Below are 15,757 nucleotides of genomic sequence, written 5' to 3' on the forward strand. Positions count from 1 at the left end.
TGTAATAATAACAGAATGGTGCATGAGAAATGCTTTTAAAGCATTAGATTGCTATGAGAAGTGGAATTTTAACCAGTCAGGAAATAGCAAATTATGCAAGACTCCACATGAGATTTCCCTGTTCTAGATAAGTCACTACCTTCTAAAGGGAGGCTATTCATAGTTTGTTTATTGGAGTTATTATGTTAGTATAAAACTAGAAATGAGTGAAAGCATGGGGATGTATCCATGCACATAGGTTGCCATAAAAATTCCTCTGCTTTGTCCAACTTGCCATTGCAAACACTGCCTCTGTGCCAAAATACCTTATCTTTATTATATACTTTAGGGCACCTTGTTTCAGTCACAGTATGGAAGGAATAGGCAGCCTCTGAAAGGTGATCAGAGCCTTCAGAAACGTGTCATGGGAATATCAAGACAAGTCAATCCTTTTTTGGTTTTCTGAAATGTTTATAAGTGTACAGCAAGTGTGGCGATCTGCCCCACTATATAAGGACTTGTTTTTCTAAGTGGCTGAGTTCGCACTGTATACTGAAGTAGATTAAAGTCCAGTTGGATAGTTTCTGGTTGGTTAGCACCAGGCTGATGCTGTCCAGGCTTGTCTGAGAGCACAAAGAAGATTGTGATAGGTAGGCTGGAAAATTGGAAAACATTCCTGGAAGAAGACAGTTGAAAACAGCCTGGTTATATCTATGTGGTCCCTAGAAGTCAAGCTTGATTGGGGGCAGCTTTGCTTTTTAATCCCTGATTCAGCATGTTGTAGAGATCTCAGCATCTTCTGTGAAATAGGCCATCATATTAAACTGTAACTTATTTTATTAGTTTGGATACAGCATGTGATTTAGTTGACCCGGTATCTTTAAGGTTTGTTATATTATGTGAATCCATATGAAGAGTCCCAAAGCACATTTTTTTATAACAGCGTATGTGGTCTAAAGGAGCACTATCGAAACAAGAGTAAAACCATATTGTACCAATTATTCCCTCACTTTCTCCAAGTTTCCAGGAACAGTCAGCCAGCTGTTTATTCAGTCTGCAAAACAGAGCACATTTTTGCTAATCTATGTGCAGAGACCTATGTATAAAGCCAGCCTTCATCATCTCCTGGACAAGAAAGCAAGCAAACACCAGCTGGGATGGAAAACCCTGTAAAATAGCAGCCAAATGTTGACGGAGATAGCGCGATGGAGGAAAGTGCACAATGGAGGCCAATACTGAATTATAAAACAGAAATTCAGAGTGGGATTGTGTAATCTTCCCTTAATTTGTTGCCCTCCAGTGACATTAGACTACAAGTCCTATCATCTTTAATTGTCATGGGTGATATAGTAGATAGAATAGAGTATGCATCCTGTTGCCTCATTACCCCATAGGTTAAGACTACAATACCCACAATGGATTTCTTGACATTAGTTCAATTACTACCTGCTAGGATGTGATATTCAAAGTCCTCAGATAAATATCGAGACATCTACTGTAAGAGACTTTTTTGCAGTGGATCTTTTGCTAAATGTTAGAATCAAGCAAAGAAATTGGAGACAGGGGACTATGTATACAAAGAAAAAAAGCCAGAAAGTCCAACGGGAATTGTAGTCCTATGTATTGGAAAAGCAACAGTTTGAAAAAAGTTGTTCCAACTGATGATTAATACTTGTCTTGCAGGGGTTTTTCCCCCTCTCATTCCCCCCTGGGAAAAAAACAATACAACTGAATATTATATCTCTAAATAGCCTTCAATAACCATTTCTACTTTCTTTCTTTCTTCCAACAAGTGAAACAAGTGGAAGAAACATGTCAAGCTAGGGATTCAGTCATTGGATTCACGTTAAAGATTAAAACAGTGTTAATTAAATATAGTTACTGTGTTCCCATAGAATGTTAAAGACAAGTGGACTATATTGACTATTTATACAACAGGGTCAGTCAATTTATTGAAATGAATCATAAAATAGCCAAATAGGCTATCTCTGACAATAATTAAAGATAACAAACCATACATACACCCACGCAGACACAGAGCAAACTTCCTGTATTTAGAAGTAACTGATCAATCACCAAAAGCAGTTTATAGGTTTATTACAGTATCTCCTATGTTCAAAAGCTACTTTTGTTATGAGCAATTACCAGAGGTCCCCAAACTTGGCAACTTTAAGACTTGTGGACTTCAACTCCCAGAATTCTCCAGCCAGCAGACTTGTGGACTTCAACTTCCAGAATTCTGGGAGTTGAAGTCCACAAATCTTAAAGTTGCCAAGTTTGGAGACCTCTGAATTAAGCAAAGAAACAAATCTAAAACCAAAGATGCCGTTGTATCAACCCACAGCAGTGGGAGTGAACAGAAGGAAGACCACGTCAAATGTTTCCATTCTCCAGCCTTCATCTGGCAGCAGCCATGATTACATCAGCTTTCAAAAAAAAAAAAAAAATTAGATAGCTGCCAAGGGACCACAATGGCAGCAGACAGAGGAAAGTGTTGTTGATTTTGTCATCATTTCTTAGTCTCCTAAGTGTATGTAACCAAGGATTGCAGAATCACCAGCTAAGCTAGTATAGCTCTCCACAAAATGCCTGCAGAGGACAAAACAATTTCCCCCCCTGTTGATGGCCGCATTCTTCAAGGGTGAGTGATGGTGGATGGGGCTGAAGCAAGCACTGTTGGGACATGATCTCGTGCACAACAGTAGAAGCACAGAATGGAACAATTGGAAGGTACCTTGGTGATCATCAAGAAGATCATGGAACTTCAATGCAAGTATCCAATGCTATATCATCCTACAAGTGGCCATCCAGCCTTTGTGTAACACTTATAGTGAAAAAGACTCCAGTACTTTCTAAGGCACAATAGCCCATTGTTGAAGACCTCTGTTAGGAAGGTTTTGCTGATATACCCCACAAAATCTACTTTCTTTTGGCTGAAATGAGGCTGAGGGCAATTTAAATTTTTTATAAGACAGTAACCCCCAGGGCTAGAAACTGAGTTTGCATATTTGGAATGGAGGGGATCAAGTTCACATAGAACATATTTGCATAATACATTTAAGTAAGTCAATTATAGATCTAGGAGCTGCTTTCACATGATTTCTAAGTCAAGTGTCAATCTTGTCATATTTTTTTTTTTGCTGTTTTGGTTAATGTATGCCTCAATATATTGTGCAAATCCAGAAAATGAGTTATTTTAGTAACCAGGTCAATGTGATGTGTGAATATAGCTATCCATCTTGTGTGATGGGCAAGAGCTGTCCTCAACTGTGGGTAAGGACCAGGGGAGACATTGATAGCAGTCTTCCAATATTTGAGGGGCTGCCACAGAGAGGAAGGGGGTCAATCTATTTTCTAAAGTGTCTGTAGGCCAGACAAAGAATAATGGATGGAAACTGAACAAGGAGAGATTTAACCTGGAAATAAGGAGAAACTTTCTGACAGTGAGAACAATCAACCAATGGAACACCTTGCTGTCAGAAGTTGTGGGAGCTTCACCACTGGAGGCTTTCAAGACGACACTGGACTGCCATTTGTCAGAAATGGTGTAGGGTGAAGGATTCCTTCCTGGGACTTCCGGTTTGTCGGCTTCGCGAGCGGCAGGGATTTGCGACTCTGAGCGATCCCTGCCGCGCTAGCCGCTTTTGGTGCTCTGATCCGGACGGGTCCGGAGCTAGGCTACCCTGCAGGGGTAGCTGAAGATAGGGGGGATCCGGAGAGGGGTTTGGGGGTGTTGCAGACCCCCTCCCCGGCCGGCAGAACCCCCTTTTCCCAAGACGGTGCAGCAGCGGTCCGTAATGGCCGCCACAAAGAAGCTGGCAGCTGGGCAAGTATGCACAGGAGGAAGAGGAGAAAGCTTTTGAGAGTGAAAGTTTTCTTGGTTGATCCAGGACTCTAAGATACATTTAATATAATTCCTGGAAATGATGGCTTTTTGGATGATTCTTTCCACAAGAGAAAATAAGCGGCAATTTTGAGGTGCTGAAAGGAAAGTTTATTCTCCCTCCCGACGGAATTAATAAGTGGATATTGAGAAACCTGTTTTTTTCAGGTAAAACTAGCTTTATGGGATAAGTCGGAAGGGAGAGGACAAAAAATATATTCATCTGGTTTGATTTTGTTGGAGGAGATGCCTTAAGGATTTGAAGACAGAAATATAACTCCAATAAGGCTTCAAAATACAGATTTGGACTTGCTTTTTTCTTTTGTCTGATACTACCCCTGGAAGAGAAAGGGAGAATTTTGTCTTGGCTTGGATTGATTGAGGATTGTGGATTTTGGGATTGTTTTACTTTTTTTTGAAATATCTTGGTTGGTGTAAGAAGAAAGAGGGAAAAAAGAAAAGAAAAGATCTATAATGGCTTTTTCTTTTGAGGAACTGAGGGAAGAATATGAGCAAACAAAAGCAGCCGGTAAAGATGGTATGGAAAAAGCCTTCCTATTTTTAGAAATGGCGCTGGTTAACTATCAACAAACAATACAACAGATGGAGGCAGAAGAACAAGAAGAAGAAGAAGAAGACGAAGACGCCATCTTTAATGAATTCCAAAATTTAACTAAGAAAGAAGGAAGGAAGGAAGCGAGGAAAATGAAGGACTTAAGATCTAAAAAAACATTTAAGAAAGAGAAAAATAAGATGCAAAATAAATATAATGATAGTAAACAAAAGAAAAAGGAAACACAACAGAGAAGGGATGCCAGCAAGGCAGAGGCTAGAAGAAGGGGGTAGGAAGATTTGGTGGGGGAAGAAAGAAAGGGGAAAGGCGGAGAAAAGCCACAAAGTTTTGAAATTAGATGGGAAAAGAGGAATTTTTTTAGGGACAAAGGGTAAAGTACAATTTCCTTAAAAAAGATTTTGCAAGGTACATAAGATGGTATTGTAACATCTGTATTAGAAATAGAAAATTAGAATGGCTTAAGAGTTAATAAGAAATTAAAATGTTGAAATGTTTAATAATGATTGATTTTAAAATGTAATAAAATATTAAAGGGAAAGGCAATGGGAATGTTATAAGATTTAATATTTAGATTTATTATTTAACTATGTATTTAATCATTTTGGATTTATTACTCTGTTTTTATTGTTATTAAAAGAAAAAAATTAGTAGATAGAATGTACCAAGCAGAATCAGATTGGGTATTAGGTGTTATTTTAAATGTTAATCTAATTAATTTAGGGGGAGGATAGAAAGGCATCATACTCTGATTAGTGATTTCAGGAGAAACTCTTTTTTATTATTATAAGGAATGAGATAGAGGGATAATAAAGAATGGGCAAAAGATACAAATATAATGATTTAAATTAAGATGGATTAAATAAGATAGAATTATGAAGAGTGAAATGTGTGGAGAAGTTTATATAGAAGATATAGAATGGTAAACAAAATAGGTAATGATATGTAAGATGAGCATGAATATAATTGAAGCCCATATAAAGAGAGGTACCTTGGGCCAAGTTACTTTCCTAAAAGATTTTTTATATGTTTGTTTGTTGTGTGTTTATGTTTTTGAGAGTATTAATAAAACCTTGTAGAAATACAGAATGAGAATAATGGTAATCAAGTCAGAAAGAAATAGATGAAATAATAATAGTGAAATTGAATAAGAGTAAAGAGAAGTAAAGAGAAATTGGATAAGAGGTATTTTTATGCTCATATGGAAATGGCTTAAAATAGAATTGTATTGTATAAAATAAGGTTTTATCTGACTTGTAAAATTTATAATGGAAAAAGGTTTAAATATGTAATGGTTGATGATGATTTGTTTGTCTTTGAAATTAATAAAATTTGCTTAAAAAAAAAAAGAAATGGTATAGGGTCTCCTGCTTGGGCGGGGGGTTGGACTAGATGACCTATAAGGTCCCTTCCAACTCTGATTATCTGATATAATCAAAAGAAAAACGGGAAGTTCTAAAATCTGAATTACTGTAAATTCTTTAGCTGGGGCTGTCCTTGGAGACTTCTTGGAAATTGCAGCTGCTGTAGTATCCAGCTGCCCATTTGATAAAGGATCAACTTTGTTATTTCTTCATCAAACTGCTGTTGCAGCTGGACTATATACCACAATATTTCTTACTGTAAGATTTAAGATCTTCAGCAGGACATAAAGATAACATTACTTTAGGATAACTTAGGGTAACTTTAAGAAGTGTGGACTTCAATTCCCAGAATGGGAGAATAGGTAGATACTGGTCTACTGGTCCAGTTTGTTTCCAAGTACAATTCAGAATGTTGGTTACCACCTATAAATCCCTATATCACTTGGAACCTGAGTATCTTTGAATCCACCTAGAATATGCCTATCTAAAGTGTGCCAGTACCAAGGGCCTGCTGAATGTCCCTACTTACCAGGAAAAGACTCAAAACCTGGCATTTGGGGGCGGGGGGTGTTATGTTTGAGGCATGGGTCTAATGAACGGAGACCAGACTGTGAACCGTGAACTTCAGCTCTTTATTTACAGCATGATAACAGAGACAAAAAACCCCCCAGATAGCGGCCGCCCTTTTATAGAGTGAGCTGCTATCCGGATGACCAATGGATGTTGTTATAGAGTTTGAACCTCGTCCAATGGGACTCGGCCCGTCAACAGCCAGTCAGATTGCTCGGAATTAACCAATCATAACTTGCCATTAGATGGGCCAATAGAAAGTGCAGGATTACGATCCTGCTATGCAAATGAATCTTTATTTATTACATTTTTTTAGTTCACAACAGGGGGCTTGTTCCCCAAGAGTGGCCCCTGTGCTCTTCTCTCATGACCTCTGTAAATTTGTAAAGATCTAGCTAAGTCCAGTCCCCACACCAGCAGACTGAAATAATGAGCCAAGTCTTCTTTCTGAGCTGCTACTGTATTGGGGAATTTGGACTCTTTGCCCTGGTTCAGAACAAACACTCCCTGCTAGTGCCAAGTAGGTGAATCAGGCAAAGGAGCCTCTTGCCAGCCACCCCACCGGCCAAAGCTCTCCAACTGCCCAGGAGCCAAAGGAGCCCACAGATTGGCTGATAATTCACATGATCTTTAGTAAAACAGATATATTCCATTCATATCCTTTCCTTTGGCTATTTTAGAAAGGGAGAAGAGTTATATTTCCTGGAAACTTACTTACTACTTACTTACTTACTTACTTATTTTGTCAAGCATGTTTTAGATAACAGATATAATTGGAAACTTACTATGTTCGGAAATCACGCTAAGCCATGGGATGTTTAGATATGGATTGAATACAATTTCCACACAATTGACTGGCTTCACACAACTTGCAGAGCCATAAACCTTGTTTCTACAATTCACAATGGCTTAATTTGTTTACCATGCTAAATCATGCTATTAAACCAACCGCAGTATATTTTAGCCTGTTCTGCAAACCCAGCCATTTTCTTACATGGAATAGGAGATTGCAATGGAGAACGTAATGTTGCATTCTCCATTCTCCCCATGAATTTAGAATTAGATCAGTGTGTGGAACTTGTACAACTTGGTGAAAATGACCATTTTTCACAGTTATGACCTTTGCAGCATCCCCATGATTATGTGATCAAATTTTGGATGCTTGACAATTGGTTCATATTTATGATCACTGCTGTGTCCCAAGGCATGTGACCCCTTTTGAGAACTTTTGACAAGCAAAGTCAAAGGGGAAGCCAGATTCACTTAACAACTGGGTTATTAACTTATCAACTGCAATGATTCACTTAACAATTGTGGCAAGATAGGTCATAAAATGAGGCAAAACTCACTTAAGAACAGAAATTTTGGGTTCAATTGTGATCATAAGTCAAGGACTGCCTGTGTATGAATGGTGCCAGATTGAAAGAGGCTGTTTGGAGGAACAACCTCTTCAAGAACTGAGCATTTAAGAGAGTTCCATGGAAATCTATTCTGACTTATATTCATGAGACAGGAATCCTGAATCCTGTCTTCCTCTTCTACCTTCTCCCCATCTCCTTAAACCTCAGAGCAGAGGTCTCCAAACTTGGCAACTTTAAGCATAGCTGGCTGAGGAATTCTGGGAGTTGAAGTCCACAAAAGTCTTAAAGTTGCTGTCAACTCATAAAATATTTATATGGTCTTTTTAAAGTTGCCAACAGAAAGGGAGGAGGGAGCAGTGGGAAGCTTGCATTCAATAAATGTTTTCAAAGATAGTTTCTAGGTGACTGAAGTTTCTGCCATGCAAAATTCTAACTGGAGAGTGTGATTGATGACTCTTGGCTATGGATGTGTCCCATTGGAGAATATGAATTATGATACACCCAGGGGATAGGGAAAACCAGGGTCAAGGGTGACAATGAATGATGTGTCTCAGAGTCGGCTACACCCAAGCAGCGCCAGCATGTTTACACCTAATAAATCTTCTTTAAGTTTTGGAAGTTCGGCTAGAGACTCATGATTTAAATGGGGGTAACTGCCGGAGCCCTGACAGATGCCAAGTTTGGGGACCCCTGCCTTAGAGCAATGTCTAATTACATCTAGCTTATTGCTCTGATTGCTCTATAAATAAGGGGAAAGCAGTTATCACATGTTCGGAAGGTTATGAAATCTTACTCTGGGTGAATTTCTTATTGTCAAAGTTAGCCAGAACTTTGGAAGAATGGAGAGAAGGCCAAGGACTGCAACTCAAGTGAAATGATAGGAAGGCAAAGGAAAGAGAAGCCATTTTCCTACAGCACCAGGCTTATCAGAATGAACTTTGTTCTGTTCTTCTCTAAGAGAGCGGAAGACACATAATAACTTGCCCTATCAATCGCTTGGATAAGGCCACTCATATCTAAATGTTAGATTGTAAAAATCAAAAGGAAAACATTCCCAAATGACAGACTGTCTAGATACAGGGCTGCTGGCCAAAGATGACTCATGTATGACAGCTAGTGAGAGTGATCTTCTTCCAAGCATACATCAGCTTCTTTTCATATTTCTTGAATTAAGGCTTCTCTGTCCTCCAGTCAAAATTAGGCAGAAAATCATCTTACTCCTGCATATGCACTGGGTCTCTAAGACTCAAAAAATAAAGAGGTGGGATTGTTTGGTCCAGAGTGAAATTGTCACGCACATCCAGAGGTGGTATTCAGCAGGTTCTAACCAGTTCTGGAGAACTGGCAGCAGAAATTTTGAGTAGTTCAGTTCTGTGGGCATGGCTTGGTGGCCGTGGCGTGGCTTGGTGGGCGTGGCAGAGGAAGGATACTGTAAAATCTCCATTCCCTCCCCACTCCTGGGGGAAAGTTAGTGCAAAATCCCATTCCCTCCCCACCCCACTAACCTGCTTTCCAGCTCCCTTCTCCTGTGCAGGGCAACAAAAGAAGACCCAGCCAATCAGCTGGGACTTGGGAGGCAGAGAATAGATGGGGGCGGGGCCAGTCAGAGGTGGTATTTGCCGGTTCTCCGAACTACTTAAAATTTCCCCTACCGGTTCTCCAGAACTGGTCAGAACCTGCTGAATACCACCTCTGCTTTGTCTCCTCCATGATCTTTTGCCAGGATAATTAGGGGAGACTGATTACAATTACAGAATAAAAATAACCACACCCTATTAAAGGTTTATATGATGCTTATTATCCCTACAGATTTAAAGAGCTACAGATTTGAATAAACAGAGCAGTGATAAGCAGGGTTTCATAATCTGAAGGAATGGAAAAGGAGCCCAAGGCAAGTGGGAGTTCATAAATGAACAATTACAATTTCCTTTCAAAAAACCAAGCAAACAAAAAGGATATGTTCTACCAGAAAACTGTCAAAAGCACAATGAAGGAGCAGGATTGAATTTCAAGACAGATAGAAATATAGTCAGGAAATATTTATTTGGTTCAGTTCTCCAGAGTCAGATGGATTGCATACTGAGGCTTTGAAAGAACACGCTAATAGTGTCTATCTGAACCTTCATATTTTATTTATATTATTTTTGAGTAGTTTTGTAAAACAGGATTGGGTGAAGAGTATCTCTATCTTCAAAAGAGAAAAAAGAAGGCCAACCAGCTAGTTAGCCTGACATAGATATCTGGGCAGATTCTCAAACAAATTATCAAGAGCCTGACCTGCAAACATTCTGAGAACAAATCGTGCCAAACTAACCTTATCTCATATTTTTGTTGGGCAATTTTCTTAGTAAATTGTGAGAATGCTACAGCTATACCTTACGCAATGTGGTATAAGATATCTTGATTCAAAAAAGCACTTGACAGAAAGTCACATTACATTTTGATTAGCAAACTACTTAAATGCGGATGGCATGACAATTAAGTGGACATGTGCAGTAGATACCAGAATAATAGAGTTGGAAGGGACCCCGAAGGTCTTCTAGTCCTATCCTTTGCTCAAAGAGGAAACCATGCCATTTCAGACAAATGGTTGTCCAATTTCAACGTATATTGAAATAATGCTCATCGGGACAGACAAGTAAAAATTGTTTTTATCTATCTATATAAAAGCGAAATACCACTCATGCATCCTCACAAAATCTCCAGAACCATAAAGCCTACAAACTTTTTCTAAATTGCTGTAGGTCAGACAAAGAATAATGGATGGAAACTGAACAAGGAGAGATTTAACCTGGAAATAAGGAGAAACTTTCTGACAGTGAGAACAATCAACCCATGGAACAGCTTGCCCTAGGAAGTTGTGGGAGCGCCATCACTTGAGACCTTCAAGAAGAGATTGTACCGCCATTTGTCAGAAATGGTGTAGGGTCTCCCACTTGGGCAGGGGGTTGGACTAGATGACCTATAAGGTCCCTTCCAACTCTGATTATCTGTATTATCTGTAACTTGAAATTTGGCACGTATGTTCCTCTTGGCTTCTAGGTGCTCGGAATACTTTCAGGAATGTATCGACACTGCCATCAAATAAAGGATTGCAGGAAGAAAAATGACACAGAAAAGATAAGCAAACAGGATGGGGAAAAAGAAATACACAGGTATAGGAGCAGATTTAATTGCAAAGTTATTTTTACATAACCATACTGAAGAAACAGCATGCCTCAGCGATGTCATAATGGAACTCCCACCATATTCAAGAGTACTAGCTCTATTTTTATTGTAAGGTTACATTACAGGTAATCCTTGATTTATAACTGTAATGGATATTATAATCATAAGCTGTGATATTTGTAAAATGGGTCACCCATGAGACTGACCCAATTTCAAGTTGCCCTTTTGGGGGTAACTGTTAAATGAACACCATGGTTGTTAAGCAAACTACACAAAGTTACTCTTAGGACTACAATTACTCTAGGTATCCTTGACATATGACCATAACGTACCCTGGAGTTATGGTTGTAAGTTGTTGTATTTGTAAGCCGAGGCATCATGTAATCAGATTTGACATTATAACTGGTTTTACAGTAGTCATTAAGCGAATATTGTGGTCATTAAGGGAATCAATTCCCCCAGTCAGCGTTTTTGCTGGAAACTGGAAATATATACCAGAAACCAGAAAAAATCATAGCAAATTGTGGTTATGTGACTGCAAGACACTTCAAACAGTATAAAGATGACCCAGTTGATAAGCACCCAAAATGGGATCATATGAGGTTGTGCAGCTATCATAACTCCAAAAAAGGGTAGTAACTCACTCTGGGGAGGTCCATTGTAACTTTGAATGGTCATTAAGTGATTGGTCCTAAGTTGAGGACTACCTGTGTAAGCTAATTGTATGTATGCATGCATTTATTTATTTATTTATTTATTTATTTATTTATTTATTTATTTATTTACGGTAGTTATCTCCCATCTCACAAAAGTGTAACTCTAGGCAGCATACAGCATAGCAACTAGATAAAAATTGTCCAGTTTAATAGGATCTAGTGATGGCTTCCCAAGTGGGGAGTAAACCAATACCAAATTAAGAGGGCTGGAACAATCTCCTCTCTCAAGGAAGAATTGTCTCTAACCTCATGACATCTAATATAGGCTCTAACCTCATGGCATCTATCCAGGACATCTATATGAAGAGTGCATCCCGTCAGTTTAACTAGCTGATCCCAAATTCTACAGTATGAATGGAAAATGAGTCATTTTTCTCCATATTCATTCTTGTCATGACATTTCTTTAAAGGGGTGGGAGTAGCGGAGAGCACAGTCTATATAAAGCAGGAAGAATTGTGCTTAGGCACAGTGAGATCATAGGTGTGTGTCAGGTGGGGAGGGGGTGTCCTTACAGTGTTTCCACCTCCGGATTTGCCTGAGCTGGGGCCGCCCCATGGATCAAAGCAAACAAGGCTTGAGAACAGCATGTCCAGAAGTCAACAGCCTCTGGAAGCTGGGAAAATGGCCTCATTTAAGCAGGTCTTTGCTGCAGTACCCCACAACTAAGGCTGTCGCAAACTGCCAGTGGGTGGATGAGAAGGGTCTACTACAAAATAAGTGCTATTTTTCTGGTCTTCTCCATCAAAAAAAAACAAAACAAAACAAAAGACACAAGCAGACTTTTGCAGGTTGAACAGCAATACTCAAAGCCATAATTTTTTGGCAAGTGAATGAAAATGTCTCTTTCAAAGAAAGAGGATCACAAATTGGCCTAAACCAAACCACAAATGGTTGGCAACACGATATACTAAACTATGGCCTATTACAGCGGTAGCTAAACTTTTTGGGCTCCTGTGCCAAAAATTGTGGGTGCTGGTGCGCGTGCGCTCATGTGCCAGCACCCAGAAGGCAATGCGTGCCCCCCCGCCCCTTGTGTATCCGCGCACAATCCCTCCCCACCCACCCTGCCCCCACTCCCTTACCTGCACTGCGCCTCACAGCTGATTTTCGGTTGGTTTGAGGCCTTCAAGCCTCTGGGAGGCTGAAAAAGGCCTCAAACCAGCCAAAAATCACCTGTGAGGCGCGCGCATGCGCAGTGAGGTAATGCCAGTACAAATGGCTCTATATGCCACCTGTGGCAAACGTGCCATAGGTTCACCATCACAGGTCTATTAACTGCAATGGTGAGGTTCACATACATGAGTTGAAAAGAGAGAGCAAGATAGAGAGGGAAAGCACAAAGAATTAGCTGGGGCCCCAAACTCTACCTTAGAGGAAGAGGATATGGCACTTCCTACCACCTAGAAATAAATTAGACAGAATGGAGAACCTGATTGAAAGGTATAAATTAATCTATGGCATAGATAAGATATTTGGGGATATTTTTTTTTGTCCCTCGTTTCAGACACTAGACATAGAAATCATCCAACGAAGCTGACTGGATGGAGAATTTGAAGAAATGAAAGAGAACACATACCACAAAATTAATGTGAGGAATTCATTTCCACAGATGTAGTGATGGCCTTTAACCTGGCTGGCTTTAAAAGAGGCCTCTGGTTGGCTCCTGAGAAACAAATTGCTGGCCTGCTCCAACAAGACTGTACTTACCAGTATATACTGGGGGGAGGGGGGAAGCTTCCAACCAAACAGCTTTTAATACTTGTAGTAAATAATGATAGATAATGATATATTAGACTTATATAGCGCTTCACAGGGTTTCCCAGCCCTTTCTAAGCAGTTTACAGAGTCAGCATATTGTCCCCAACAATCTGGCTCCTCATTTTACCGACCTCAGAAGGATGGAAGGCTGAGTCAACCCTGAGCCAGTGAGACTCGAACTGCCGATAGCCAGCAATCAGCAGAACAGGTCTGCAATGTAAAAAAAAATGTTATCCTTTCCTGGATTAAAAAGGAGGTGAAAGGGCTTGTAATATACTGGAGGGATTCAAATGAATTGCAAAATCTGGACTTCTATTAAAATGTCACTAAGGAAGCAGGGTAATTTCACCATAAAAGTTTTCTGGGAAATTGCTGGAACTTGGCTGAAAGAAAAGATAGCTGATGATGTATTTCCATTTGATTAAAAGACCTCTCATGCACATAGCTGTTCCTCTTCCCTCGTAGGGAAGAAGAAAAAGGATAGTCTTGCTATGAGGGGAAAAAACGTCAAAATCCTTTTTGCAAAAGGCAGAAGCAGGTCCCCATGAGTTTCCATCAATAGCAACACACTTTCTTTTTCCTTCTTCCCTAGGATTGAGAGGAAGGGCTGTGTGTTTTGCACTCCCTGCAGCTCGTTAAATGTTGTCCCCCAACAGATTTACATTTTTGTAAGACTGCAATTCTGCAAACACAGGATGAATTTTGGGACTCATAATTGCTGACAGCCTAATGTTTCTGCTGAAAGAAAGAAAGAAAGAAAGAAAGAAAGAAAGAAAGAAAGAAAGAAAGAAAGAAAGAAAGAAAGAAAGAAAGAAAGAAAGAAAGAAAGAAAGAAAGAAAGAAAGAAAGAAAGAAAGAAAGAAAGAAAGAAAAAGAAATTGGCAGAAGAAATCCATGAGGTTCACATTCTTGTCTCCACTATGAGATGCCAGTTCTCATAGTGGACTCTCAACTACTAAAACCTTAATTCTGGGATTAATCCAATCCTGTCTCCCCTACAACAAATCCTCTGTGTTGCCTTTCCGAGATTGTACCCCTCTTGGATCAAAAGGTCCCTGCCCTTTAACAGAACCTCTGGGATCCCTGAGAAAAGACTGCAGACCTGTCATCTCTCAAAGCCACCTTTCAAAAGAATTGAACATGGCTGGAGGCAGGAGGCTCTCCCAGACTCACCTGTAAGCCAGGCTCATGCACTCAAACAGGCGGGTGAGAGTGAGATCAATGCTTGGAGGATCAGGGACTTCTGGCACCGCCTGGTGATGGCGCCGACGGGGCACCAAGTCGCTGTGCGGACATGACACCATGAAATGACCACTGTGGATCACTTGGGAGCAGGCAGGATAACCAGAGCCAGGTTTGGTGCTGTTGAAGGCTGGGCTGTCAGAATCCGAATCAAAATCCGAGTCAGGCCTTGACCCCATCTGCAGTTCCATATAAGGCCCAGATCGTCCAGGCTGAATGACAGCCATGGTGAAGGAAATGGTATTCACTGGGAAGCTGCCTCCAGCCCAGCTGTCAAAGCCAACACCAGGATCTTCTTGCAGAGGCAGCCAGTTCCACATACATAAATGCCCTGCTCAATTAACACTTAAGGTAAGAACATCATGGCCAGAACCTCACCTGGCACCCACTAGGGCTCTGACTCCAATAGCAGTCTTTATACATCAACCTGGTTCTGCCTCCTAGATGGGTGGACACAAAGAGTTGCTGCGAAAAATTAACACCTTGTTTGCCAGTACAAGGGTGCATTTGGATAGCCAGAGGCAACATAAAACAGTTCCAGATAAGCTGGCTAACTTTTGATCCGGTGCTTATGCCTTTAATAGCAATCTAATCTTCTATCATTAGTGGGGCCATAATGCTGACTTTTCTGCTATGAAAAGAAGATTCGCTTGCTGATTTCTGCAGGTGAAATGGCTGTTAAAGGCCAAAGGACTCAACATGTTTTTTTTCCCAATCAGTTGGCAATTTAATCTGAATTGGACTGGCAATTATACTTGTCTCATATTGTCGATGATGTTAGAAACACCCCTAAACTGACTTATAGACATACGCACATAATCCCACCACCAAGTGGAGCTGTCAATGAGTTGGCAAAACAGACTTTGTTTGCATTGGCTAAGAACTGCTGGGAGCATGTGCAGGAAAAGGGAGTTGTATGCTGTGTTTACCCAGTACTAATGCATTCTCCCCCCAGCATTCCCAGCAAGCAAACACAGATTAAGAGACAAAAATAAGTAAAATCATAGCAACCTATGTGCAGCACAGTATGAATCAACATAAAAAGCTATGTTCCTGGACCCTAGAAAAACAGCAACAACACAAAGGCAGCAGGGTTCTTTCCAGCCTTTGCCAAGATGGGGGAGGGCCATATGGTGTGCAGGAT

General features: G+C 40.2%; 1 protein-coding gene across 2 annotated transcripts in view; it reads right to left on the reverse strand.

Moving 5' to 3' along the window:
- Positions 1-15,484, reverse strand: part of MLXIPL (MLX interacting protein like) — a 53,636-nt gene extending 38,152 nt beyond the window's left edge. Inside the window, exon 1 of one of the 2 annotated variants that reach the window (XM_026671666.2) lies at positions 14,545-15,484. In XM_026671666.2, the coding sequence (XP_026527451.2) occupies positions 14,545-14,933 (389 nt within the window). In that variant the 5' untranslated portion in view covers positions 14,934-15,484. The remainder of the gene's footprint in view (positions 1-14,544) is intronic. The other variant, XM_026671665.2, reaches the window with a different exon arrangement.
- Positions 15,485-15,757: the final 273 nt, after the last annotated feature.

Source organism: Notechis scutatus, chromosome 1 (assembly GCF_049901735.1).
Source record: "Notechis scutatus isolate UNSWTSFEM ecotype Mainland chromosome 1, rNotScu1.2, whole genome shotgun sequence".
NCBI classification, from domain to species: Eukaryota; Metazoa; Chordata; class Lepidosauria; order Squamata; family Elapidae; genus Notechis; species Notechis scutatus.